The following is a 27,461-nucleotide window of genomic DNA, read 5'->3' as shown; positions in this document are numbered from 1 at the left end:
AGTGACCATTCAAGTTGGCTGCCTAACGCACAAGTGTGGAAAACGAATGTGGTATTACTGGCAGTCAAACAGTTCAAGCAACGAACACATAACTCATACCCCCTCCCCTCTGCGTAGTGGTAAAATAAACATATGAATTCATTGAGTCAATTCAGCTTTCCACTACAAAGCTGCTGTTCTTGCCAACGAACAACACAAATATTTTTGAAGAGCATGTAAGAAAGAGCATGTATAGGGGCGCATAAACAGCAACCCAAACCGTTTAACGACGACAACCTTAAGCACAAAGTGCAGGACAAAAATACGCAAAGAGGGTGCATGAGAGATCGCGACGGTGCTTCACCGAGAGCTGACAAGAGAAAACAAAAGAGAAGTAACAACTGATGAAGCAATCCTCTTCATTTACAACCATTACCTTTATGCATTTCATGCCGCAGAAAGCTATTTCCAAGCTCAGTTATCTGATCAGAAATAATTTTGGCGTAGCTTTTTCTGTTTAGAAGTGCGATGACGAGGCAGCAGAAGCTCATTATAGAAGCAACAACAGCAACAAGAGGAAAGAAGATGTTGTGAAGACCAGCACCATGAAGCACTGAAGCGACTGCTTCGTAGTCTTGTTCACGTAACTCAACCGCCTGGGTCTTACCTCTCGAACCTTCCAGATTCAACGAAAATGTGTCTTTCAAAAATTGTTCAATTCGGCGTACAGTTCCCCCCCTCTGTTGTGAAGTATCACCTATTCCCTTCAGGTTGGGATGCTCATTGTGATGGCACAACGATATGATGTTCTTTAGCGTTGATCGCGTTGGGTGCATCTGCAAATAGGGGCGGGCAACCATATAAATAATACATAACATCATAATAACTGCAAAAACAATGCTCAACATGATATACTTGCGGCTTTCCCTCTTCAGGCGCTTTACAGAGTGCTCGAGGAAGCTGACAGCTTCACATAGAGACGCCTCATCCTCTTCTGTCAATTTGGAGGCCGTTGCTCTGGAAGAGACCTTACCAGAACCCCCATTTTTCTCCTCCTCCGTAAGCAACCTCAGCCGAGCTGCGACACCGTAGTGGTCTGAAAGTGGGCAACTCATTTCCTTCGCCTCCTGCTCTCCTGAAGGTACGGGCCTCACGCCAGCTGTACCCCTTGGCGATGACCCAGGTCTCGATTGTGAACCCAAGAACACCTCGTCGTTTCGTCTGAAGACTACCACACCAGCGGGTAACTCCTGTCCATCCATAATCTGCTTAAAGGGATACTTGGCATCGGCACCTGGACAATCCTCGTAAGAGCATAGCTGTAACGTGTTGAACGATATGAATATATGATCGATTTGCACAGGCGAATAAGCACCGTGAGTAATTATTTTCCCGTCTGTACATGTGAACTTATTTTCGTGGGAAAAAGTCATTCGCGCAAGATTTTCAATACATTCATGCTTGCTCATGCCTTCTTCTGGTCTTTTTGCAACTGGAAGTACGGAGCGGAGGCAGTAGCCGTGCCCCCGGAGCAATATCAGCATGGTACGTATCTCCATTGAAGTGAGTTCCGAGTTAAAGTCTCCACCAATGATGATATGATCAGTGGGATTTGATGTTGCTATGATGAAGTTGGCAAACGAAATCGCCTGGCTCAACCGAACGGCGAGGTATACTTCATCGCGCCAGTCACGCAGTTGAGAGGGCACCTGATACACGGCTACAAGATGTGTACTGTACACCAGTACATCACGGTGCATCACACTGCCACCACTCACCTCCACGTCATTGTTACACGGGACACTGACACAGAGCATCGCTGCTCCCTTATTTGCGTAGTAGTCGCCATGCAGCACTTGCTCCGGAAATCCCTGAAGCGGAAAAGTGAAGAACACACCGGACTTGACAGGAAACCGCGATATGACCGCAATACCTGAGCCGTAAAATGCAGTCGGGTACCGTTTGAAGTAACGCGTGCGTCGAACCTCCTCTGGCATATTTTGGATAATGATATCGAAGTCAGACTCTGAGAACTGCTCCTGAAGTAAAATGATATCATAATCCTCTACTTTGCTGGCGAAGTGTGCCATGCGTTCAGGACGGTGCTTGGAGTTAAAGATACCCCAGAGGTTAAAAGTTAGAACAGTTATCTCCGCAGCCATTTTTGAGTTTAATTCAGTGGGAAGCAGGGCAAATTTTATTGATGGCCGCAAACTTTCGCTTCAATTATATCCTTTTCGCACAATCGATCTCTTTGCTAGTGTCTGCAAATGCGGAGGTTCAGCGAGTGGCCCGCGGCACTAAAGGGAAAGGGAAAAAATCAAGTCATTGCAAAAGCGGAAAAAATTGCAAGGGGGAAAAAAGAGAAAAAAATAAATTTAGAAAGAGAAGTATGCGTAACTGTTAATATCATGTTACACACAGTAGTTTGAGGGATAGGAAAACAAAGAAAAACAAATTTTCGATCATAAATGGAAACCGCAACAATCGGTAAGGGTCAATGACGGAACTACCGGTGGAGTCGAAATTGTTCCCTTCTTCTTCACAGCTGGGAGACATACAAAAAAAAACGGGCAGCGTCTTTAAGAACCTTAACGAGAACAGCCCAAACGCTATTTCTCACTGAAGAAACACACAAAGGCATACACACAGTAAATGTGGATATATGCATCCGAGGATAAGAATGACGACCAGTCGCGGGTGAATCCACCATATCTATAGCGCCACTCCTAAAAAGTGCCAGACGGAAGTTAATTAATTCACCGCACTTACATCGCCTCGCAAGATGAAAAGAGGGGGAGTAATTACTAGAATTTACCGTCATGTGTGCGTACGCTAAAAAAGAAACTAAATGATTTCACGCATCCCCTGTCCCCCTAATCTGGGTCGAAACCTGCGCCAAAAGTTACCTAAAATCCTTATTGTGGGGTCAGCATACCCCACCTTCCACTCACTTATGTACGTACCTAAGGCTTTGCATGTTCTGCGCGCTGCTGCACACAGTCCTGCTTTTCCCCACTGCTGCTCTCGTATTTACTAAACTACCTTTTTTTTCTTTCCTCTCACCCCCTACCTCTCCTTGCACACGTCCTAACCTGTCGTATTCTACTTGGAAGACACACATCAATCATATGCATCATGGGAAAACGCTCCCCATCTCAACACTTTCAAGTAACTGTTTGAGGCAACAGTCGAACACATCGCCATTGATGAGAAAGTATCGTCCTCATGTAATGATTAAATGTGTAGCAGGTTGGGGTTTAGAAAAGCAAACAGCACACTGAATCCTACGTATAACCCCCCACAACAACTGCGGGAAGCGACTCAAAACCAGAGGTATTAAACCTACACCTATGCGTGGTCGTGTAACCAACAACAAATAAAAAATGAACTTAAGCATTAGCAGTTTGATCAGCAACTTTCGGCATCCATGGAGCAATGCGATTAACCGGATAAGACATGCGCATGTGCATCTCAGGTCGACGCATATGAACACGTGGAGTGAGAAACCTCTTCGCCTCCAGTGGGATGTCAACTGGCAACTTGAGTGCGATTTGCTGCTGTTGCTTCTCCATTGCTTCCAGCGCGTGATGGAGCCATTCCGCGTCTAGTTCTGCCGTGTGATGCATATGCTCATGAATAGCATGTGCGTGAGCTTTCCCTACCGCTATTTGATCGTGTACGATGCTCGCTACCTCCGCAACCTGATCTGGACTCACTTCCTCTACCTTCTGTGCCGGGTTGCCTGCCCACAACTCATAGGCATATACATGTGTATCCTTTGGTACATGAGAACCCGCGGCGATGATGGCATTATTTTCAACCACTGCACCCAATGCAATGGAAGCACCAGCACCAATATACGCGTTGTCGCCAACGGTGCAGCAATCCAACGTGCTGCCGGGACCAATATAAACGCCACCACCTACGCGAACTTGACCAAGAAACGAGACACGGTCCATTACAACGGTGTGATCACCAATTGCCGTTTCATCACGAATGTTGTAGTTTCGGATTACAGTGTGATAAAATATGCAGGTGTCATGGCCAAGCGAAACATTACCACTCACAAAAGCCGTTGGGGCAATGAAAGCACTGTCTTGTGTCCACGGCAGCATGCCGCGGTAGGCACGTACATTTTGATGGCGCGTTACGGGGTACATATGACGCTTTGTCTTCAAATAATGCGACATGATGGCAAGCCTTGCACCGATATCTTTTAGCATAAAGGCAAAATACGGTGCGACGCCGGACACAATAGTTGCGGGCATGGTAATATACCTGTTGTGGCAAAAACCAAAAGAAAAAAAATAATAAATAGTAATAATAATAATAAATAACAGGATCAGAAAATACATGATCACACACGTATGCACTTGTCCACTCCTCCCTGTTTGGTGAACGAATATGAGAAGATTAGTGGGCCGGCGCGAAACATGGGCATCGGCAGTTTAGCACAAAGTACACGCAGTACCGAAACGAGGTCTACTAATACAAAATCAAACACTGTGACAGTAAGTTGAGGAAGCGCCCTCCACGTTACAGGTTTTGGGAGCACCTTGATGTTTGTAAGTTTAGGAAACAAAAAAAATAAAAAGGTTCGCGAGTAATCAGAGGACGCAGTGCCACACCACATCAGCTTTAGGAAAGAGCTGTGGATGAGAATTTAAATCAGTAAAACGCATCTAAGCGATATTCCCCTTCACAAAACCTCAGTAAAGTCCCCCCCCCCCACACACACACAAACTTCCCAGACACTCACACAACCAACGACACGTACGCTCCCCCACTAAACGATAAATGGCCATTATTCGGAGCAAACACAACTCCTCATGGGGTTCCAAAATCAGCACATGTCCTACACACAACTCTTCTCACACCCCTATTTTCAACATAAAGAATACAAAATCGAGGAGGCGACTAATCCGTCACTTCTCAGCTCCCCTCACACGTTTAAAAGGATGCTTGCTGAAGGCGAACATGTTACCTCCACCTCAATACTCTTTCTTTTCGATTGATATCTTTATCAAACATGTCGTGGCCACCCCTCTGATTACTAACAGCAGTAGTAAAGTTTGAGCCTTCTCGTTGGCTGAACAACCTTCATGCCTCGAAGCCCCGGGTTGTGACCCAACATGTCTTATAAAATATGCTTGGATGAGTGCTTGCAAATCACCAAATGAAAGACATGCGCATCCAACAATGATAACATTTAATATATATATATATATATATATCAATGATAATACCTCGAAGTCTTCCTGAACAGTTCATTGCAGAAGCTAGATATTATGGCAGCCTGTTCACCTTATTTTTAGGTGCTGTGGCTGAAGGGGCGCGCGGAACCGTTCGTTTAGCACCCGATGAAGTAACATTTCTGCCAAGGGCCCGAAGCCGCCGTAAAGGGTTGAATCCTTTACCAAGTACACCGAAGGTGGCAACGCAAAAGCGCATTTGCATCCCATACATCGGGTACATAATTGCATTGGCAGCAAGATAGTTAAGAAGAAGCCGGAATGAGAGGGTTACTCCCACAACAGTGGGACCGGCATGCGCCCATCTATCCAGGTTTACGAAACGTTCTGCACCCACAGCGTTCATCCAAGCGAATGTGTCACCCGTTCCTAAGGCATTAGAATGTAAAGCGTACAGTACGGATAGAGTCATGGACTCACCTAGAATATAAAAATAGACGGCGAAACCAAACCCATGATCGAGAGCAATCCGATAAAAACGACTCCTCCGCATGGTTGGACCTGCTGCCGACCCTTTTGATGAATGCGGCGCAATATCCTCAGGTCGCTTGGCGAAGTTCTTCCCTCCGACAGACTTTTGGCCAGTGGTTGCACCGCCGTTGTGTGAGGAAATGTTTCTGCGCGTTACATGTTGTTTTGCCGAAGTGAAACGGCGCGAGATGAGAAGTCGCGAAACACAAGTTTTTCCTGGGGTCGGCAACCTTACGAACATCGCGGCTTCGCCTCTCAGAGTCACGTGTACGGCAATTTACATATGAGAGAAAACAAAAGGGTATAAATGCACACACATATCCTGATGTGAAAAAAAGAAAAAAAACAGCTGGAACTAAATGGGAACTCACCCCACCCAACATATAACAAGGTGCTGCTGTAAGATATTAGTACGAGTACTTAAACGGCAGGGTCAACATGGGGCTCTTAAATATAGCCGCCTTCCTTACGGCTACTGTGGAGGGGAAAATACGATTGCTTCTCAAAGTTTTCTCTAACTCCCCTGAGGAAAAATCGCCACCGCAGTCGCGATATTGTTGGACCAACCGTACCCCAGCGCCCATGCTCATCCAGCGACAGAGTATACGAGAAGTGAAGAAATATTTACTAGAATGTGAATCTATAAGAAGTTAGTCCAAGGACATTCCCCTTCCTTTCCAGTATGTTGTTGTGCCATTTACTCTTTCCATTGCTGCAGAGCAAAACGATCTACCACATTGGTCCCTAACCGGGCTTCGTGATGTCTCGTTTCAGAGCATCGGCACATACGCACACACACACACACACACACATATATATATATATAACACATATTCAGTTGAGAACGTTTTGTGTAGCCGTTTGACACTCAAAGCTGTCCTCCGTCACAACATCTTCGGGCTCCCCGAAAAGTACATGCCGCAACCCGCACAACACGGGTTGAAGCACATCCAATCGAGGCAGCGTTTCTTCAAATAGCACGAGTCGGCTTGCTTCATTCTCCACTGTGGCGGACAGGAAGAAGAGAACCTGTGTGCGAAAGAAGGCGTCGTGGATAACAAGTGAGCGTATAAGTCTTATATCAACAAATCGCTGGAAACACAACCTACCGAGCGCATTATAACTGTTCAACTGCAACCCAAGGCCACGTATCGCAGTCACTTCATCAACATGCACAAAAAACAAGTTCCTCACAAACTGTAGAATCAGCAAAAAAAGACAACCCAAAATAAAAATGTGAAAACACGATAGTTGCCACATAACAACATGCTCGGCGGTACCACTACCAGTCCACTTGGACCATGAAACCCAGCTTTGCGGAATATTTGGCAAAACGCCTCTAAGCCCCGCTTGCGAGCCTACTAGACATCCCACAACAATAATCAATAATGCTATATTAGCATAAACAGGTCGCAAGAAGGGAAATATTTTTGCAAACCCATTTTTACCTCGCCTGCAAACGCGGTACATTCGTACCGATTCACTGTAGTCCATCTGAAACACATCGAGTACGGTATTGACGGCAGAAATGTGCCCCGCAACTAACACTTTAGTGGAAGAGCGGTCCACAGATCGCAATGACGGCAGCGATATCGGCGGCGCCATAAAAACCCGGTACCCATACACTGACCACAAAGTATAGCGGAAAGGAACAGGTGAAATATGCAAGAAACCTAACCAATAAAATATGCAACTAAGCGATACTTCACGTGCAGCTGGTTGTTGGCGCCACTGTGCTATTATCTGTGGTGCACTTGAAGGGAACAATGGTTCCTTTACGCGTAAAAACGCTATAAGAGGAATCACAGTTAATTCATGGACAGAAGTTTTCAAGAAAAGAGAGAGAATATGTATACAATTTGTGAAAGTGTAGAGATGCGACACTTTGAGTAACATACTCCTTCAAATGGAGAAAAGTTCAAAGCAACCAAAGTAAACGATTCATACCTCCACTCAGAGAAGGCAAAAAAAAGAAAGAAAGAAAAGAAAAAAGGAAAGAGGATAGTTGGAATAGTTTCTCATTTCTCTCCACCTTTTGCACCACATCAAAACCTCCTTCACTCCTCCATCTCTTGATAGACTGCTCCCTCCTAACAGTTTGGACATATATCTAGAGGGAAAGAGAGAGGAGTGTACAGCGATACGAACGAGCACTGCCGAAAATGTATTCAAACCGCTGGCTAAAAAGATGGTTGAAAATAATAGCTGAGATGACAATGAAACGCCGAGGACAATCAGTTTTGTAGGTCCTTTATCAGTAACCCCTGCAGCCAAGTTCCTAGCCCGCATTGCAGAGGGAAGTGATTAAGGTAATGTGAAACCATGTCATGTATTCTCATTGGGTTAATTCAAGATTTAGTACAACCAGGACACAGCCAGGACGCTTCGGTTCCTCCAGCAACTGCTACATATTGGGTCTAACACAACCAAACACAAGTTTATGTCTGAGTAGGTGGCACAGATTCCCCATGTATAAAGGCATAAAGTTCCCTGGCAGCAGCGCTCCCCATTACACCTGCAAGGGCCTCTTCTTCAACGGTTCCCAAGCCGGCTAGCGAACCACAAAGTGCCATGACACGCTGCAAATTTTTTGGTGTAACCCCCGGAAAGCAGGAAAGCACGCGAGTGGCGTAATGCGAAGATTCCTTTGCCCCCGCTGGGCAATAGTAATCAACAGTTGCGCAAGTCAAATATGGGGCACTCGGATCAATCGACTCACTAGCGCATGTGCGTTTCATAGAATGAATGAAACTTGCGGACTGTGTTGCATCACGAGTCCAGATTACGTGTACCCGCGGGAAGGAAGTGAAGATCCGAGCGATTCGAGAAAACAAACCGGTCTCACTATGTTCTCCCACACTGCCAGCGAGTCCAAAGGAGAGTCGGAAGGGAGTGCTGCGGTCAAACTCAATAAGTAGCATAGGGTGATCATAAGACCGGGAAAGACGTGAAAGCTGGGAATTAACACGTCCAGTGTGAAGTGAGTGAATGAAGTCTAGCAAACTCTTGCGCTCAAGCGCGTAAGTTGGAGAAAGAACATAGTCTCCGGTCAAAAGAGTTAGTGGGACTAAGTCAATTCCACGGCAGTACAGTTCATAAGGCAGTCTAGACCGAAATTCACGCTCATCAAACACAACAAGGGGAGCTCCTCCACTGCCACCCTTTGCTGAAATACCGTTGGTATTTTCATCTTCAACGAGCAAAGTCAAACCATTCCGGGAAGGGCGGCGCCCCCTGCGGACTCGCCCCTCGTCGAGTACGGCAGAATCGAGACGCTCCTCCACTAAACGAACGGCATTTCGATCAGCGATTAGCGTTGCCGGAAGGGTTGCCTTCGCATGCGCGAGCGCGGCAAAAGCTTCTTGCTCCTCAGCCACCACAGGATCCTCAGGAAGAGTACCGCCGCCAGTTTGCGATGAAGGTGCAGACGATGACGCAGGCGATCGCTCCACCAAAACCTGAACGCGAAGATTTTTCAAATGTTGAGGTGATAACACATCTTGTGCCATCTCAAGCATACGCATGAAACGCAGCTGCTGCTCAACGACAATAATCCTGACTACCCTCAATGAATCAGCAGGCGCCCCGTCGTCATCGGTGCTATCAGGAGTGAGTGCACTGTGTGTCCCCTTTATGAACTCAACGAGACTTGACACACACAATTTGTTCCCATCCACCACAGCCACGTGCAGTGGCAGTGCCGATGGTGAAGAGTCACCTTCACACGAATGGAAAGTCAGCCGTGCAACACTGTCCCGAGCATAGTCAAACTTCAAGATGCAAGTGCTCGATCCAGGCGCCGCCGAAGCTGTTACGGCGTCCGTTAGTCCATCGCTCCCATTCCGCAAACCTCCTTGTGAGCGATGCATGGACGACAGTGATTGGCCTTGTTTCATAATCAAGCGATGCAAGGATACGCCGTTATGGCCGCAGTTGCGACCACTTTCATTTAAATGCGATGTACCATCTGTGGATGTGCTCAAACCGACGTTGTCACTCCCGCGAGGCCCTCCCAAGACACTACATTTATCTGAAAAAAGGAAGCTGGGGTCTTTTGAGAAAGTAGTGGAATTATCCAAGCCACCCTGCTTCTCGGTATCGTCGTCGGCACCCTCACCTGCTTTGTGCTCGACATCATCATCCACACTTTCTACTTTGTGATGAAAAAACCATGTACGCAGCTTCGCCGCATCGGAAGCCTCTGGTGTTGGATTCTGTGTGTACCGCTGCTGTTTTGCACCGTGCCTTCCTTGGTACATCGTCACAAAACAATCCAAGTCCAACGCCTGGAAGTCGGCCAGTGAATAAGCAAGCCGACAGGAGTACCGCTGGAAAGCCATACGACCAAACACAACAACCATCAAAACCCGTGGTTTTACCTTCAGCGGATCGTCTGAAGACAAAGCAGATGCCCCAATCACTTGTTTGCGATGTGCATCTCTCCCCCAGTTCATTGTGAGCCGATTTGTAAGCTCCATGCATGGATCCACCTCGTCAACCCGGGGAACAAGAAAGCGCTTGGGCCTAACTTCTGACACACAGAGTACATCATCGTTGTCGTCATCATCATCATCGTCAGTGCCACTGTCGGTGTTGGTATCATCACCATCAATGACAATGACCTTGCTGGAGTCTTCATCCTCCACACTGGCTGGGGTCGCAGTGTCCACGTTGATATACGTTCTAGACGTGCAACCGCCACATTGTGGGGTGGTGTTGCTCACCTCCTTCACCTCACCTATACGGTACACGAAGAGTTTCGTAATGGAAGAAAAGTGCTGAGACAGTGTCCAAAGGGCATCCGGATGCTGAACCGTCGCCCACCCTGTTCTCAAACTAGGACCTGCAAACCGAGGGGTTCGTTCCATCAGTAGCTCTTCCAACTCCAGCACGGCCGCATAGGGAGAACCGGACCGCACTATGCGCCGAAGTTTTCTCAGGTCGATAAGACTTTCACACAGTTTCCCGTATGGCCAGCCTGTGTCATGTGTTCTTAATGCATAGTGAAGATCATCATCCAAACTTCGATCATTGATGTTTATCGCGTTCTCGTACAAAATACCGGCAAAGTTAATGACAGCCCGCTTCGCAGACACCACCCACGGTTTTCTGCTGTAGCCGGGGGGTGATCCGTTGGGTTGACCTCCGGAACAGTGGTCCAACCTCTGACGCTGCGATAAGGGGTCCAGTCGGGAGTGCGGTTCATCACCGTCAGCGATACCACTACGGGTATTAGACGCGCCTCTCTTATGCGCGTTTCTGGGTGCTTGGTCATTAGAATTAGGAAAGCAGCTGTGGTTTCGGCAACAGCCTGAAGGACCCATACGTTTACACACCTCATGAAGTTCTGTCACAATCTCCATGATAACCTTACAGAGCAAGTCATCAAGAATGTAAGTCGTCCTAGCCATATTAACGGTGAAGCGGTCCACTATTAGTGGTCGCTGAGACGCCACATTTTCAAAGTGTCGCATGATGTCCAGGCGAAAGCGTGGAAACAGCAGCACATTATCTACGCGTACCTGAACTAGAAAGGGCTCCTGCCGAACCCGCGGATGCTGAATGGCGTAGCGCACAAAAAAGGGATCATCAGAAAGAAGGACGAAGGGTGGATGCTTTCGGTGTGTCGGAAGGAGGAGGGGTCCTCCACCTCGAAGAAGGATTTCGGCACAAAAACCCACTGTATGAGCGATGCCATCCACCCGCTGCCTCCGCAACAGCACCACAACGCACCCAATCAACTCACGCGCAACGCGGCGATGCAGCAAATCAGCGCACAATACTCGGCTGCATAACACCACAATACCTCCACTCTGGTAGTAAGTGCAACGTTGCCGCGGCATGGTTCCCTCTAACACGGCGTGTACATTCACCACTGCCACCGAGTTATCATTACGAACAGTACTATCATTATTAGAAAGAATGCGAGTGAGTGTGCTTGCCACTCGTAGAAGGACGCTATCCCCCGTACCGTCAGGAAGAACAACACATGAAACACATGCATTGGGTGACGGTAGGTTGCAAGCTTCCACCACACGGCGCACAATATTGGCTGTTATGCACTCAATATCGAAGCCAATACTCACAACGCATAACTGCGCGCTCCCGCCATCGCTATCGGCAGCAGTGCAACATTCTGCAATCCGGCTGCTAACAGTCTGTGGCATTGCGCTATGTAAGAGTTAAAGTAAGGAATGGGGAGAAAGTGTGGTAGTAATGAGACTACTCACAGTACGTGAAGATCCATTTTAAAAGAAAGCAACAAAAACGAAAACAAGAAAAGTGCGCCACCAGACAAACCAATCCATACAAAGAGAATTAAAATATTGAGTCAAGTAATGGATTATATTGGTCCCCTTCATTTATTGGCCATCACCGCTATTATCATTTTCCACCCACCCACAAAAACATTTGTTTATTTCTCCTTGGGGATATGTGGTGATGTGAGTGCCATTCCCCCTTGCTCCCGTTTGTCATATAACTTTTTGGTTTTTTTTTGTTTTAAAGGCCCCTCACCACCCACATCCATACGAGAAATACACCCACAACCATACCTCAACTGCGGCCCCTCCTCCATGAAGGGGAAAGGAATGGGAAACCATACAAAAGCAAAAAAAAAGAGAGGGCGGTTACGAGTATATACCACATGGCAACATATACACGTACTTTTTTCAGTATTTGGGGAAATAAGAGTACACACGAGGATCAAGAGAGGAAAAAAGGAAAAAAGAAAAGAAAAGATTAAATGATCGCATTACACATGAACATGGGAGCACATCAAGGAGTGACGTGCTTTATTGTACCTATAATTTCTCATCTGTCCCTACCACGGAATTTAACGAATTTAAATAGATATACATATAAATTAGGGAAATAACACGTATACACTGACATGAAGATGGAACACGTGTTACGACCACACTGATGAATGAAATACCTCAAGGGTACAACAACACTTCCTCCCCAACTCCGTTTCCACACAAGGAGCAAATTAAATCAGCCTACTTCTTTAAAAACAAAAGTAAACAACACACCGGGGTATAACAGAAAAAAAAAGAGGAACCAATGAAAGGCACGTCGTTTCGTTGCGCGCTCTTACCAAAAAGAAGAAAAAGCACAATTCAAAGGATAAAGAAGGGAAATAAAACACAACCGCATTTCAAAACAAATTTTTCAGTCGAAGGATGACGTACTCGAACTCAGGGAAACGCAACTGCATCTCATCCATCTGAACGGGGACTCTCTTCATCAATTGTGGTTCCATACATCCAAGCCGTAGACACAGATCTCTCTGTGCTTCCCCTATTTTTCTAAATGTTCGTTCCGTATCGTAACCTTCCCAACTAAGTATGAGGTGTCTGACATCCTTCCATTCGACAACACCCGCCCGCGTACGATCAAGTTCTCGGAACCACCGTAATATAACCGGGTCAGCGTATAACGCTTCCTTCAAAAGTGGCGCAACGAACACAATATTACTACCCTTTATGGATACAGCTTGGTTGCGGTTCTGATCAATAATGACGCGGTAGTTTTCATCACCACAACACTCGATGATAACGGCTGGCCTCTGCTTGTGCAGAATTACGGTTACGTTGTCTCTTACGCTGCACTGTTCCGCCTCAGACTCGTCAAGCAGATGCACATCATTGTGCAACACACCCGTTTCTGTGGCGCCGTCCGACTCGTAGACAAGCGTGTACGTCACATCATAATTCACTCTGCATACACGGGCAATGTGCAGAGAAATGCCACTGCAGCTTCGTCTAGCAATTACCCTCGAACCAACACGTAAAGGTGGCACAGGATCGTGCAGTGCAAGTGAAGGCGCTAACTGCAGTTCCCTCAGAGCACAGTACTCAATATCCTCAGGTGTGCGCCATTTACCGTTTTCACTCTCATCGCTGAACAGGCACTCGCTGCCATTAGAGCTGTCTAGAGTTCTACCCGTGTCCTGGTTGTAGTTATCCGCGTTCCCGCTATTGCTTTCATCGTACCGCTCCTTGTATTGTCTAGCAATAGACATAAAGGTTTTGATATCCATATCCACGGCATCTGATTTACTAAATGTAGATATAATCTCCACATCCTCTTCTGTTACTCTCTTTCTGTCCAAACCGCGTGGGGTAATTTTGAGAGGTGCACCGCTGGCATAACGTCGAACTACAAATAAGCCTTCCGTGGTAATGGCTGTAACAAGTCCCCTATTGGTGTGTCGTCCAAGAACAGCAAACACAGCAGATGGACTTATGACACCAAACGGTAAAACATCAAAATGATGAAAGATGCGCTGAGGCAGCGGTCGTTTCACGGCGCGGCATTCGTAATGCACGTCATCGTTAAGGATGGAACTCGCAACCGGGATCGACAACAGGTCGCTGCTGTCACATGATGTCATTCCTGTTCCATCCCCTATATTGGTGTGTGTAACCGAAGCATTCCCATCGGTGATGAAATAAACCCCCCGGGAAGACGACTTTCGTGAACTAAAAACAGAGAAGGAAGTGGACGCCCCTTTGATGACATCTGTAGTGCTCTCGAGGGAGCTTCCTCTCCCTTCTACACCCGCAAGTTCCGCGTCATCTAAACAACGAGCGACGATGACAACGTCGACAATAAGTCCAACATTTGTCACAACTGCTGCGTTCATCCAGATGTTTGCTCAACTAAACGACAGGAACCCCCTACCCCCAAAACTGGACCCTACACAGGAACGAAAGGAGGAGAACAGAAGGTGACCGTGTAGGTTTTGCTGATTAAAGTGCGTGGACACAGAAGGGTTATGGAGGGCGAAAAATCTGCAGCGCTTAAACTTTCATCTCCTTTCCATTGGCAAAACGACACTGTCAAAAAAGCATGCATGCAATTCAACACCCGCATGTTCATGGAAATCAATATAAGTAACGAAAGGGTAACAAAAGTGAAATAACGAACTGATGCATGAAGCACAGTGGAAGAAGCGGGGCAGAACACCGTTCGCAACAACACCTGCAGCAACAACGACGAGGGTAGGGCGACAACAGTCTTTAAAACAGATGGTGGCAGCTTAAAGCAGCAAGCAACCCCTTAAAGTACGCGAGCACCTACGCAAATTCCTGCGCATGTGACGGGAATATGGAAAAATAATCAGTGTAACTTAACTCAATATTTTATCGATCTTATCTTCTCTCCCTCAAACCGCTCTATTACCTCCGCCGTCACACACTAGTGTTACAAACGCAGACGGCAACACACTCATTCTTTTCAGTGGATTATACAACATTTACATCCGTCACAACAAATTCCACGTTCGCTGAGCTATGAAGCGAGAAGTGGAAGCACCATTCGCGCCTCCCCTGCTGAGATTCGTTTGTGAATTACCTCCTGTCGATGTTGCACCTTTCCCATTCAGGGTGCCCACGGCACGTCCCCGCGAAGGATTAACAGTTAAGGGGGCAGGCGGAACCAGTTGAACGCTTTGCCCAGAATTTATCGATAGCCGAGGCTTAACTGCGTCGGCATTACCGTGTGATGGCAAGTAACGGCCTTGGCTATCCTCTGCAGGAACAAGACGACTAGAATGGATACGCTGGAGAGGCGTATTAACGCGAGCATGCCTACTTCCTTGTCCCTCGCATGTGCGCTGACGTGGTACCGATACCCCTTGTCGTGTTAGTATTGAACTCCCCCTTGCAAGTGCACCACACTCCCCTGAACACCTTGACGAAGGGGGACGAGCGGTTAAAGGAGTTCGCCCCCTCGGCTTAACACCCGCAAGAACTGGAGCTGGACGAGGGGAATGCACGCCATCTTTTTCTATTGCCAGCAGGTAACGTGCGGAGCCCCTCCGAGTGTGCGGACTATTGGAATCCGCATCCTTCCCACAAAGCCGGCTGTCGCTAAATAGAGCCCTCGGTGTTTTGAAGGTACGGGAGCTGGACGTTGTTCGAGTTTTGCTAGGTGGTTTAATGGTGGGAGCACGCGAATGAGTTTTATTCGACGCTCCGAGTTTCGTACCAGTACCAGTACCAGCATCAGCCGTATTGCCATTCTGCGGCCCACCGGTGTAAGCACCGTTGGAGTCATGCACAACTGTCGTCAAACATGGTTGTATTCGCTTGAAAACTGCATCGATACAATCACCATTGATGGTGTTGCTGCGGACCAGGCGACTCGTGCAAGCGTGCTCGGAGCCGTGGGGTCCACCTGATCCACAACTGTTTTTCTTCGGACCTCGTTGTGTGGCACTTTCAGCATTGATGCTCACACGTGCTGTGGGCTTGCATATGAGTTTGTTATTAGAGGAGTGGACGGCTGAAGGTTCTTGTTCCGCATCAGTCACATGGTTTGAAACCAACCCCAATTTGCAAAAATTAAGCGCCAGTTTTGGAGGAATGGGGAAATTGTTATCGGCTTCCGCGCACTCAACCACCTTAAGCGGACTAACACCTTCTGACGTCTCCACCGTAACCAAATCACTATAGTTCTTCTGAGGTTCATCCTTTTCTGCAAACAGGTGCTGCAACCTCCGATTCTGCGGCTCGTCAAACTCGCGACGCAAACCTTCTTGATCGTCCAGAAACTTTGAAAAATTAGGGAAGCGAGGAGGTGGACTATCAGCTCCTGATATTGCAAAACTTAGTTGCGAAGAGGCATGCGTGTCGTTACTGTACGAGAAAACGAGACACTTGGGGTCGGGATGCATCCCATCGCAACGAAGAAACTGATTGCCATTTTTTACCTCCGTTCCCAATTCATCCTGCCGATGCCCACCACCACGTGAACCTGAGACGCCCACCATCGTACCAGCACCCACATTCTTTCCGATTGTGCTGGTACCACCGTCACTTGGTATCGTTGTATGAGCTATTCCCGGTTTTGCGGTGGGGCTCGCACCATTACTGGAAAGATTTGTATTCTTTTCGATGCGCTTTAAAGGAGTCTTATTCCCAGACGGAGAGTTTGACAGGAACTTGAAAGGGGTTCGAGACGGCGAAGGAGGTGGTGAACGCACTTGCATCTCCGGAGATTGGGCCTTCGTCACGTACTTTGATGATATTTTCCCCTTCCGCGGGGTAGCCTTTGCGGCAGAACGCCGCTGGGTTGCACCCTTCACTAACAATTTAGCATCTTCTTCTGTTTCCTCTCCCTTTGATGTAACTGCGACGTGCTTCGGCTTTTGACAACTCGTCACTTGGGAAACCGCACCCCTACCATTTGTTGGTGTTTTCTCGCATTGCGACGTTTTTTGAGTGTCCTCAGTTGCAAATACACACTTCAAAAGAGGCTGCACACGCGGTTCACAGAACTCCAGGACCCGAAGCAACAGGTCGGCGCCGTGGACCGTCTTTTGAAACAACCATGTAAAACTGATCTTCTTTGAGCATGTAGTGCAAACCCACCTATGGGCAGATGGTGATAAATTACTACGGCAAGAAGTACAAGTCATATAACCGCAACGCCAGCATGTATTATCAGACAGGTTTCCATCCACTTGCGAAGGTAAATCCTGCAAGCAGCAACTGCACCGCAACCGCTGCGATTGCCCCCGCGAAGGTCTTGGCCGCTCATGGGGGGTGCCGATTCCCTTCGAAGATCCTAAGCGAGTATTTGGTTGCCGGCAAACCTTAATCGATACCCTGCGGTGTTGTCCCATATGTTTCGCACCTGCCATGGTGGACTTACTAAGCTGGTGGTCGCTCGGCATATTAGAAGTACGCAAAGTACTTCTGCAGTTGCGAAGGAGAGTATGGAAATGTATAAATGCAATAAAAGGGAAAGAGATGAGAGTGGTAGAATAGAATGCTTAGATCGGCTCTTCGCTAACGAGAACGGTACTCTTCCGGCAGAACTCACAAACAGGCGTGCACCGCATATTATTACTGTTACTTTTTTGTGTGCGCATGTGTGCTGTACGCCATCCATAAAAAGTGGAACTTTTATAAAAGCGATAATGTCCCCGATGAACTTTCGGTTGCGTAGAAAAGCACCGAAAGAGATGTGGCTACTCACCTTCCTTGTACGCTCGTTTCATAAGAACCCAACCTGTAGGAGGCAAAAACTTTCGGCCTCCCACCGCCACAGAGGGAAAAAAAATCATTCCACCCCGAAAGCAGATTTCGTGTATCGGCACCACTGAAATCATTGAACCCTTTTCTTTCTCTCCTCCAACCTCTCCCTCCCTCCCTCCCCAATGGTTTCACCACTTTATGCTTCGCCAACTTGTGCACATCCCGCGCCACTATTTTCATTGCCTCTATTGTGCTTTAGAACCAGTGACCCCACATGAGGGACCTTCGACCAAAGCAACCTCCTGGAACTACTGCAAGGCGCTCAGCAAGTCCCATCAAATAACTTTGTGGGGGCCTATAAGCAGGAAGTGGTGTGGCACGTTGTGTGCGCTTCGGTGCTTGCAACCGCGGCCTCCAGTTTCCCCGTTCATCACTGTTCGAAGCAAATTCTGAAAGCGGTGCTACACACGGGGCGTGAATGTAATATTTCTCAAGCTGTAACTCCTTTGGCGGGCGGTTGGGTCTAACAAAGTGATACAAGGTAAAGCAGTTGGAACCTGTCTCACTGCCAGTGGTCCCACCTTGAGACGCTCCTCTAAGGGAAGCGAGAGAGGCATAGGGGGCAACGGGCAGGTGAAGAGGACCCTTAAATGTTATGCAGTTACAAAGAAGGCGAAGATCATCTGACACCAGCATACGGACAGCCTCTACGGTGACTATTTGGCTACTTAACCTCCCATAGTATTGCAAAGCTGTTGGATCCAGCACGCGGTTTATAGTGAATTCCTCCGGTAGGGTGTCACCATCCAGTAAATAAAGCATGCCAGGAAGAAGTCGAAGCCGGTGTTCTCGTGGCACATCGATGTGTTTGCTACTTATGATGTGGGGGACTGGCGATGAAGCTGCCAGTGTTAGCAATTGCTCGTAATGTGGCGCTACGTGCATGTGAAATTGCGGAGTTTCATGATTAACAACCTCCCATGGAAGTTTGTTGTAAGAAACTAGGGCAGGAAACTTGGTGTTGTAGCGGAAACGCCTTGAGAGAATACAGAGAGATTCGCTAAACATGAAGTGCCTTCAGACCGCACTTCGTTTTCCCCTCCTGATCCACGTCTTTTTTTTTTTGCTGCAGCGTACCTTTTATATGGTGAGGCAGTAAATGCGGAGACGTTGCGACAAAAATGATGACAGAGGATAAGGGTAAATATAAATCGCAACAAAGTAGCACAAAAAGCAGCAAAGCTTAGAACAGAGGGGAGTGCTGTATGTGATAGTAACCACCGTAATGAGAGAGGGGCAGCTGAACAAGATATGTCGTCTGCCAAACTCTCTGAACTCAGTGACGAATAAAAAAAAAAACACCGCCGAACAGAAGGAAATAATAACAAATATTAAGCGCAAAACACTTATAACAAAACAAAGGACCCACAAGTAAGTCCATTTCAATCAAGCAGCGAAGCAAATGTACACCGAGGATTTGTACTGTATAAGGTAGCCCCGAAACCACGTGACAAACAATAACAATAGTAATAATAATAATAAAAGTGTTAAAACAAAAGGGAAAGAAAGATGGTGCAGGAAAACACGAATGCACAAACAATGTTGCGGGCGACAGCTCAGCATTGCAGTTTGCCGGACATAGCAAGTCAGTACCAGTAACGTCCGCTCAGTTCTCTATAGATAATTTTCGAGCAAAACCCTCTCCACCCCTATTCCCCTGCTTACACAAACGGACAAAACCTTTCAAAACTAACGGGAAGCAAGCGGGTGGACAGTGTGAGGGGCGATAAATATTGTTTAAATATTCTCAAATGTTAGTAGCAGAAGTAAAATGCGAGCGCTACTAGGGAAACATGAAATCGACAAAACCTTCCGAGTTCTTTCCTCACGCACATTTTGCATATATATATATATATATATATATGAAAAATACATATATGCGTGAATGCGTATTGGGTGATGCGGATCGCTACTTGTTGGTTTTACACGGCTACCGGTTAGGGGGGGGGGCCCTCCACGCGACGTATCGAAAAGTGAAGCAAAATAGAATAAAGCAAAATTACCCGCCGCATTTGCCATTTTCTCACGGTGTTAAACCCCAGAAAACGCCATGTGCCCAAGCTCTATGCCCAAACAAACACCTGCCCCTTATTATCACTGCTAAAAGCAATGACGACAAGCGGCACATGAAACTTTCTCCATGAATCCAGCGACTAGAGACAAACACATCTCCACATTTGCTTCAATATTTCTGGAGGGTACTCCACGCCTCCCGTGATGATGATTCCACTGCCATCAAACTTTGCAGGAGCTGAAGATTTTCCTCCACAACTGATTTTCTACATTGCATTATCGGCTCCTGATTCGACGATGGTAACGCCTCTGCCGCGGACTCGGGGTGTTCAACAACTTTAGCAGCTTGCGATATTTGCAGAGAATCAGTTGTGTTTGAGGCCCGCTTCAACGGTATCTGAAGCGCTGTGTTTAGCTCCTCTGCCACGGCTACGATGGAATTCGAGAACTTTGTGCAAAGGGAGTTCATCATCACAAGATCACCGTTAGGGTCAGCATACTGACACTGTAAAGTTGTCAGCATCGTTAGCGCATCGGCCAGTTGGTCATTTCCTTCTCCTTTCTTCTTCATCGACGCCGCACCTTCACTCGCACCGTCTTTGCCGCTATTGGAAACGCAGCGCTCTAAAAGATATCTCACCCAACTTAGTGCGCTATGACCTACACGAGACCGGCCTCCAACTCCAGTTTCTGCGGGAGAAGATACACTGGCATTATCAACTCCGTTACTGTTGCAAGTTGTGGCGGTGGTACCCAAGTCGACGCATTTGCCTGCATTTAATTGTTCCGTCGAGTCCACGGTAAAATCAGCAGGGGACATTACACCATTTCCTCTACCCATACGGTTGCTGCAATAGCTATCGTTTGTGTTATTCTCCCCCATTATAACCACCTTTCTCACCGCAGCACCCTTGAAATCTGCTTCACGTCGAAGAGGAAAATTAGCATCATCATCGTCACCTTCAATTCTCCTTTCCCTGCACTCATAAAACTCCACACGCGTCCTCAAACTTTCCATTGCCCCCCTCATATAAAGCAATTCCATTTCTTTCTGACGTACCGTATCCTCCAAATGCTGTATTTTTACATCTGCCTGCTGCAGCAGTGCGTAGGCCTCACGTTCCACATGTGCTCGACTCTCCACGGCGTGTTGCAACCACTTGCTGAGGAGCTCCACTTCTGCAAATATCGCGTTGCATTTATCTTCCGTTGTGTTAAGGAGCTGATGTTGCTGGCAGTTGGCAGGCGGAGGTGGAGCTGAAGTGGTTTGTGTCGTTGCGCAGTGAACAGTTTCGCGAACTGACCTCAATGACAAGCCACGAATCCCAGAAGATGACATCGGCGCACTGATGCCAGCGGTAGCGAGGAATGCGTTGGCGAGGGAAGTTGGCGTTACTTTTTCCATTCTAAAAATCTAATTATCGGTATTTCTATTTCCACACCCAAGCGCTATAAGGCACCTACGGGAGGGAGGTTTCACTTTTTTTTTTTTTCGTCAGTTTCCTCTTCCTTCCGCCAGAGTTGGAAGAATACGAGAAATGTCACACGTAACAAAAGGTAAATTTTAATTCGAAACAAACATACACACACACGAAGAAAAAAAAAAAGGGAAGAAGAGCAATGTGACATATTTGGAATAATAAAAAAAAAAATAAAAAGGAGTAACATAAAATGAGGCTGATGCCCCCGTAAAGTGAAGCAACAAATCAGCAGCGATCTTCATACAAATGAATGCATTTTTTTTTTTAAAAAAAAGGAGTTGTGCGTGAAAACACGGCTGAGCTGTGCATCACATATTGCCAGGTGAGTAACAAACCAGAGAGAAGAAAACAAAAAAAAAAGGTAAAGTGGGACATAAAGTAAAAAAAGAAAAAAAAAGATATGGTTTGTTTCGAAACGTTCACCACCAACAACTCCCTACTAGACAAAACAAAAAAAAGAGAAACAAGGAATGGTTAATTCCCCGATGGTGTTTAATGGGTTGCATCGTTTGCTTTTTGACCCTTCTTCACTTCAGAAAAATAATTTGAAAAGATTTTACTCTTCATAACAATATAATATTAAATAATATAATGATAAAGCAATATAATAATAATAATTATTATTACTACATATATCTTTATTTTTTTATATATGTTCCCTTATTTTTGTAATTTTCTACTAATTTTTCTTTTCACTCGCTCTAACTATAAATGTTTTGGTGTACATTTTCCCCTCATGGATACGCGCACGCGCCAAAACACATTTACGCTAAAATGCATACATGTGTATAAATACAAACAAACAAAAATATAAAATGTTTATATTTGTAGCCATGACCCCCAGTTATGAACGAGTAGATAAATGAACAAACTTATCATTCTGCAATTCGTTGTTTTCTGTGCTTACAGGAGATAAGCATATAAACACACATGTACACACAAAAACACAAAAACACAAAACATGCAATCACATATATTTATGTTAAGACGCAATACACACCACATCCTCGCGTTTTCTTTTAGTGTTCACTTCTTCAAATAACTCCACTTATTTGTTGATTTATAAATCCACTCGAGTGTAATTTAAAAATATTTCCTCCTCCCCCTCCCTTTCACACTCATTTGACCATAACACGCACACTCACACACACACAAAAAAAAACTAGTTTTTCCTTCATCAAGTTTATTCTTTCATATATATATATATATATATTTATTTATTTATTTATTTATTTAAAAAAAAACAAAAAAACACTTATTGTTACTACCATTGCAGATCCCCTCGTGCAACCATCATTTCATATATATTTATATAAATTGCAAAAGTGATATGACACGGCACAATGAAACAGTGGAATGAAACGAAAAAAGGGGGAAAAAAAAGAGCATGGAACAACATAAAAGTAAAAAAGTAAAGAAAAGTAAGAATATATTTAGGAAGACGAAGAACAATAGAATTGTACAAAAAAAATCAATATAGAAGGAAAGGAGGGAAGGCGATAATGATGAGAGAGTCCATATTAAAAAAAAAACGGAAAAGGGAAAAACAGTAACAGAAAAAGAATTTTAATTTTTTTCTTTTCTTTTCTTTTCTTTTTTTACTGCTTCCATTATTTCACTTCCTCTCTTCTTCTATTTGTTTTTTTTATTTTTTTTCTCTTCCTACTTGTATTTTACTCCTTTCATCATACAAAAAAGAATAATCCAAAAGTAAGAAGAGGAAGAGGGGGGGGAAATATGACAAACAAGAACACGTAATGGAACATTAAAACACATAAAGACTTACAAAAAAATTTTTAAAAAAATTGTATCCTTCCATTCCTAACGACAGTAATAATATTATATACATTTTCTTTCTTTGTTTGTTGCTCTCTCTTTCTCTCTCTCTCTCTGTGCGTGTGTGTGTGTTGATAGTTTCTCCTTCTATTTTCCTTTTTTATTTAAATTGGGGGAATCGCTTATAAATGTCTTTTCTCTCGTGCATATTTTGGTAAACATATATATATTTATTTATTTATTTATTTATTTGAGAAATCGGTGCTCTCTTCTTTTTTCTCTCTCTTTTCTTTTCTTTAATATTTATTGCTTTCCGCTCGTTTTCCACCCGCTTCGCAGCCGTACATTTTAAAATCCACCAACACACGCACTTAAATACATAAATAAAAATTGCAAGTTTATTCTCGCATAATTCAATATAATGGAAACTTCTTTTTTTTCTTTTCCTTCTTTCCCTCCTTTTTTTCTTTTTTCTCCTCTTTATAAGTTCCAATGGCTAATCATTTCATTTCATTTTCACTTCAGTTCACTTTTACTTCAGTTTCATTATTTATTTTATTTACTACTCTTTTCTGTCTTTTTTTTTCCATTTCAAACCTGCTTGCGTTCAGCTGCACACATAATTGCGCTCCCGACGCTTTTACACTCTTGAGCAATTTAATCCACAATTTAATTTATTTATTTGTTGATGTATTTATTTTATTTCTTCATTTCATTTCCAAAGAAATAAATAAAAGGGAGTTTTTTTTTTCAAAAAAAAAAAAAAAGACAGAAAAGAGAGCAAAAAAAACAAAAAGAAGGTCACGTGAAGTTTTGGAAAAAACAAAAAGGCATAGAAAAAAAAAGGAGGAAATAAATATAGAAATACATCACGAAGAATTGGTACCTTTGAGTTTATTCACGTACTAAATAATAAATGAACGCGAGGATTTTTTTTTCCTTTGTTAATAAAAAAAAAACAAATGTATTTTTCCTTTACTTTCTTTCGTCTTTTTGTCCTTCTTTAATTCTCATCTCTCACGATGGTTATTTTAATTTCTTCATTTGCCGCACATACGCGCACGCAAGAAAAAAAAAAACAACAACAAAACAAACAGATATTAAACAATATTAATCATAATGAATAAAAAAGAAAAAAAGAAAAGTGACCAAGTACTGATGATTATATATATATTATATATATAATCTCTCTTAATCATGCCTTGTTTTTTGTGTGCTTTTGATTAACGATTCATTCACCCATAAACATTTTTTTAAAATTTTCCCCCTCTTTTCTGGTATATAATTATATATTCATATATATTTATTTATATATTTTTTCTGCCGTACATTAAATGATAGCGGCGGCGTGAATTCGAGAGAGGCGCAGCACAAATCCAACTAAAAAAAAAAAACGTTATTTCCCCTCCCCTGGTGCATCATAAATTAAATGATATTAATACACACAAACACGCACATGCACATAAATAAATAAACAACAAAACAATATTATTTGTATGGAAATAATTATTTTTTAAAAAAAAGGAGGGAAAGGAAAAAAAAAGACTTTTTTTTTGAAAAACAATAACAACTGATAATTTGTAATGGCATTAATCATTACTTTATCATTTCATATCACTAATGAAAATAATAATAATAATAATAATGTTAAAAGTGATAACAACATTAATAATATCAAATGTTATCGTTTTTACAATGCTATTTTACCATTTTTTTAAAAAAAATGTTGTAGAGGAAAGAAAGTAAAAGGTGGAATCACTTTTCATTCTGCTTTTTTTTGTTTTCATTTCATTTTATTTTATTCATCTTTACCATATAAATATATAAATATATAAATATATAAATATATATATAATTTTTATTTTTTCCTTTTCTTTATTGTTAGGTCAAAAGAAGGGGAGGGGAAGAAAAAGAAAAAAAAAGATTTCTGTCACGGAACAAACCCAACTAAAAAAAAAAAAGAGGGAGCGGAAAAAAAAAAAATCTTCGGCCTTTCCAAAAAAAAAAACACAATTAAATGAAAATACGGTAAAAAGAAAAGGTACCAAAGAAGGAAGGAAGGAAGGAAAGGATAATTGTTGGAGTGAATTAATGACCGAAGTAAATAATTAATTGATGGTAAAACCAAATAAGAAAAAAAAAGAAGAAGAGAGGGAAATACTACAAGAACAGACGTACAAAAAAAAAAAAAGAAACAAAAACCACTTCCCACCAACACAATCCGAAAAACAAAGATCAGTAAAATAAAAATAAAAGGAAAATAAAGCAAAAACGTAGAGAGATTGAAAAAATCAAATTGAACAATAAGAAGGGAGAAAAAAAACAAAAAGGACACGCACGTGTGAGTAAATGAGGAGTCCAAGCTGTCAAAAAAGATGAGTAAAATTTTTAAATCAAAGATAATAATAATAATAACAATAATAATAAACGCCCCGCTTTAAAAATAAACGAGACATCAATGGAACCATTGGAAGGAGTGCGGGATATTTTTATTTTTTTTTTATTAAAATAAAAAAAAAAGGGAAAAGGTGAGACATCCCAGAAAGAAGAAAAGTGTTGTGAAACGGAGGTGCAGCATCGAGTAAACAACACCGACGGCAGCGGACCTAAAAAAGAAAAAGAAATTAGAAAACGCAACGGAGTGAAAAAAAGAAAAAAGAAGAAAGGAGATGGGGGATAAAATACGGGAACGAACATACATAAAAGAAAAATGGTAATGGTGATGGTAATAATAAAAAATCACAAATATGAGTTCAGCAACACACGTAAAATAAGAAAAAATGGGGGAAATTGAAAGTCCGACAAACGTCAGTTTGTGAGTGGGGGAATAAACAAACAAACAAAATATTTTTTGTTGTTTTTTTTTTACTTCCGAACATTTTCTCTCATTTCTTTTCTTTTCATTTCCTTTCTTTTCTTATTTCATCTTCTCGCACTGTATGTTCTTCATCACGCATATCATTTTCATTGCTATGAAAAAAATGAGAAAAATATAAAGAAGAAGAAGAAGAAAAAAGAAAATGGACAGAAAGAAAAAAGAAGAAGGAGGGAAAAAGAAAACACCTGAACGTATTTGCTTTTACATATCGAATATGTTTACACCACAACATTGAAGCAATAATAAACACAGGAGGAGTTTTCCATCACCTGACGGAAAAGAAAAAAAAGAAAGGGCATATAAACCTCACGAGTAAAACAAAAAAAAACACACACACGCAAATACAAAGAGACATAAATAAAGAAATATATATATATATATTTCTATCTTTATATGTGCCCTTATCACTCCACGTGGTTAATTGCCCGCTTGAATATTTGTGTTTGTGCGTGTTTTTTTATTTTATTTTATTTTTGGTGTTTATGACATTGTAATGATGATAAAGTTGTTTTGTTTACCTTTTGTTTTCATTACTCATCCCTCACCTGTCCGCCTTTCGGACATTTATACAAGAAAGCAGAAAACAAAAAAAAGGCAAAAAAGGAACAGGAACAAACGAAAAAACAAAACAATGAAAAAAAAAGGGGGTAGAAACGTGAATAAGAAGATGGTTGAGAAAAAGGAATTCACACAATGAGAAGGTAGAGGATTTCGAATTGCACATCATTTATTTGTTTCGCTCCATTTATTTATTTTAATCAAGTTTTCTTTTCTCTCTCTCTCTTTCTCTTTATCATTTTACGATTTCTTCCATCCAAATTAACCATTCCGCTGCACATTTCCCCCTTTATATTTTCATTTATTTATTTATTTTCCTTCATATTCCCATCATCCTCTGGTGTGAAATTTATCTCCATTCCCTCAGTCATTACAACTAAAATAAATAAGTAAATAAATAATAATAATAATAAAGCCACGCATGGAGGCGTTCATAATCCCCTTCGACATCACCCCATTTACATTTTTACGTCTCACGTTAACTTTCTCCATTTCCCCACCTCTCTCTCTCACACACACACACACACTTAAACATCCGTTTATTTATCGTGTTTTTTTGCGTTTGTGAACAGCTGCCATTGTTGTTCTGTTGTTTGTTTTGTCGTCCGTTTGTAAAATTCTTTTTTTTTCGTTTCATCTTTCCATTTCATTTTGTTCTCAAAAAAAAAAAAGAAAAACAGATAAGAGAAAGGTATATACGCCCACACAGACGACACCTCATCAACTGAAAACAGAATTAATTTTCAAACATTAAAATATGAAACGGGTGTAAAGATACACAAAATACAAACGTCGGCACGAATCAGCCACACGCATCTTGCGCCTACTTTTCTCCATTCATAATTCACTCATGTTTTCAAAAAAAAGAAAAAAAAAGAGCAACAGCAACAACAACTTGCATGTACTTCGGTCTCATAGACACGCAAATTTTTCATGGGATAAATAAAATTTAATTTCCCCTGATTTCCCTCCTCCCCCTTATTTGGCCATTTTATTTTGT

General features: G+C 43.4%; 9 protein-coding genes across 9 annotated transcripts, besides 38 other annotated features; all 9 read right to left on the bottom strand.

The window, feature by feature from the left end:
• Nucleotides 1-27,461: part of a sequence feature (sequence corresponds to BAC RPCI93-6E7) that runs on past both edges of the window.
• Nucleotides 399-2,141, bottom strand: Tb927.5.3710 (Sphingomyelin phosphodiesterase, putative; the record flags this gene model as incomplete). The annotated part of the gene is made up of 1 exon (XM_839948.1): nucleotides 399-2,141. The coding sequence occupies one exon, from the start codon at nucleotides 2,139-2,141 to the stop codon at nucleotides 399-401; it is 1,743 nt and encodes a 580-aa protein (XP_845041.1).
• Tb927.5.3700 (hypothetical protein, conserved) lies at nucleotides 3,372-4,337 on the bottom strand (the record flags this gene model as incomplete). Its single annotated transcript, XM_839947.1, has 1 exon — nucleotides 3,372-4,337. The coding sequence occupies one exon, from the start codon at nucleotides 4,335-4,337 to the stop codon at nucleotides 3,372-3,374; it is 966 nt and encodes a 321-aa protein (XP_845040.1).
• Nucleotides 4,283-4,319: a sequence feature (AT_rich).
• Nucleotides 5,195-5,216: a microsatellite.
• Tb927.5.3690 (hypothetical protein, conserved) lies at nucleotides 5,269-5,946 on the bottom strand (the record flags this gene model as incomplete). Its single annotated transcript, XM_839946.1, has 1 exon — nucleotides 5,269-5,946. One exon carries the CDS (start codon nucleotides 5,944-5,946, stop codon nucleotides 5,269-5,271), a length of 678 nt encoding a protein of 225 aa, XP_845039.1.
• Nucleotides 6,488-6,517: a microsatellite.
• On the bottom strand, nucleotides 6,540-7,601 carry Tb927.5.3680 (hypothetical protein, conserved; the record flags this gene model as incomplete). The annotated part of the gene is made up of 1 exon (XM_839945.1): nucleotides 6,540-7,601. The coding sequence occupies one exon, from the start codon at nucleotides 7,599-7,601 to the stop codon at nucleotides 6,540-6,542; it is 1,062 nt and encodes a 353-aa protein (XP_845038.1).
• Nucleotides 7,671-7,704: a microsatellite.
• Nucleotides 8,144-11,872, bottom strand: Tb927.5.3670 (DNA repair protein, putative; the record flags this gene model as incomplete). Its single annotated transcript, XM_839944.1, has 1 exon — nucleotides 8,144-11,872. One exon carries the CDS (start codon nucleotides 11,870-11,872, stop codon nucleotides 8,144-8,146), a length of 3,729 nt encoding a protein of 1,242 aa, XP_845037.1.
• Nucleotides 10,252-10,316: a microsatellite.
• Nucleotides 12,413-12,446: a sequence feature (T-rich).
• Nucleotides 12,865-14,355, bottom strand: Tb927.5.3660 (hypothetical protein, conserved; the record flags this gene model as incomplete). The annotated part of the gene is made up of 1 exon (XM_839943.1): nucleotides 12,865-14,355. One exon carries the CDS (start codon nucleotides 14,353-14,355, stop codon nucleotides 12,865-12,867), a length of 1,491 nt encoding a protein of 496 aa, XP_845036.1.
• Tb927.5.3650 (hypothetical protein, conserved) lies at nucleotides 14,977-17,391 on the bottom strand (the record flags this gene model as incomplete). Its single annotated transcript, XM_839942.1, has 1 exon — nucleotides 14,977-17,391. The coding sequence occupies one exon, from the start codon at nucleotides 17,389-17,391 to the stop codon at nucleotides 14,977-14,979; it is 2,415 nt and encodes an 804-aa protein (XP_845035.1).
• Nucleotides 17,951-18,763, bottom strand: Tb927.5.3640 (hypothetical protein, conserved; the record flags this gene model as incomplete). The annotated part of the gene is made up of 1 exon (XM_839941.1): nucleotides 17,951-18,763. One exon carries the CDS (start codon nucleotides 18,761-18,763, stop codon nucleotides 17,951-17,953), a length of 813 nt encoding a protein of 270 aa, XP_845034.1.
• Nucleotides 19,209-19,237: a microsatellite.
• Nucleotides 19,596-19,619: a microsatellite.
• Nucleotides 19,938-21,173, bottom strand: Tb927.5.3630 (hypothetical protein, conserved; the record flags this gene model as incomplete). The annotated part of the gene is made up of 1 exon (XM_839940.1): nucleotides 19,938-21,173. The coding sequence occupies one exon, from the start codon at nucleotides 21,171-21,173 to the stop codon at nucleotides 19,938-19,940; it is 1,236 nt and encodes a 411-aa protein (XP_845033.1).
• Nucleotides 21,404-21,426: a sequence feature (AT_rich).
• Nucleotides 21,586-21,648: a sequence feature (T-rich).
• Nucleotides 21,818-21,865: a microsatellite.
• Nucleotides 22,444-22,485: a microsatellite.
• Nucleotides 22,820-22,849: a microsatellite.
• Nucleotides 23,036-23,056: a sequence feature (AT_rich).
• Nucleotides 23,118-23,141: a microsatellite.
• Nucleotides 23,249-23,277: a microsatellite.
• Nucleotides 23,455-23,507: a sequence feature (A-rich).
• Nucleotides 23,526-23,586: a microsatellite.
• Nucleotides 23,695-23,743: a microsatellite.
• Nucleotides 23,778-23,824: a sequence feature (T-rich).
• Nucleotides 24,091-24,169: a sequence feature (T-rich).
• Nucleotides 24,187-24,211: a sequence feature (AT_rich).
• Nucleotides 24,304-24,345: a sequence feature (AT_rich).
• Nucleotides 24,526-24,548: a sequence feature (AT_rich).
• Nucleotides 24,644-24,699: a microsatellite.
• Nucleotides 24,839-24,879: a microsatellite.
• Nucleotides 24,880-24,905: a microsatellite.
• Nucleotides 25,146-25,354: a sequence feature (T-rich).
• Nucleotides 25,425-25,452: a microsatellite.
• Nucleotides 25,509-25,545: a sequence feature (AT_rich).
• Nucleotides 25,914-25,944: a microsatellite.
• Nucleotides 26,001-26,085: a sequence feature (CT-rich).
• Nucleotides 26,257-26,286: a sequence feature (AT_rich).
• Nucleotides 26,356-26,378: a sequence feature (AT_rich).
• Nucleotides 26,474-26,546: a sequence feature (T-rich).
• Nucleotides 26,750-26,777: a sequence feature (AT_rich).
• Nucleotides 26,839-26,875: a sequence feature (AT_rich).

This window comes from Trypanosoma brucei, chromosome 5 (genome assembly GCF_000002445.2).
Source record: "Trypanosoma brucei brucei TREU927 chromosome 5, complete sequence".
Taxonomy (NCBI): domain Eukaryota; phylum Euglenozoa; class Kinetoplastea; order Trypanosomatida; family Trypanosomatidae; genus Trypanosoma; species Trypanosoma brucei.
This window is presented reverse-complemented; position numbering and strand designations above follow the sequence as displayed.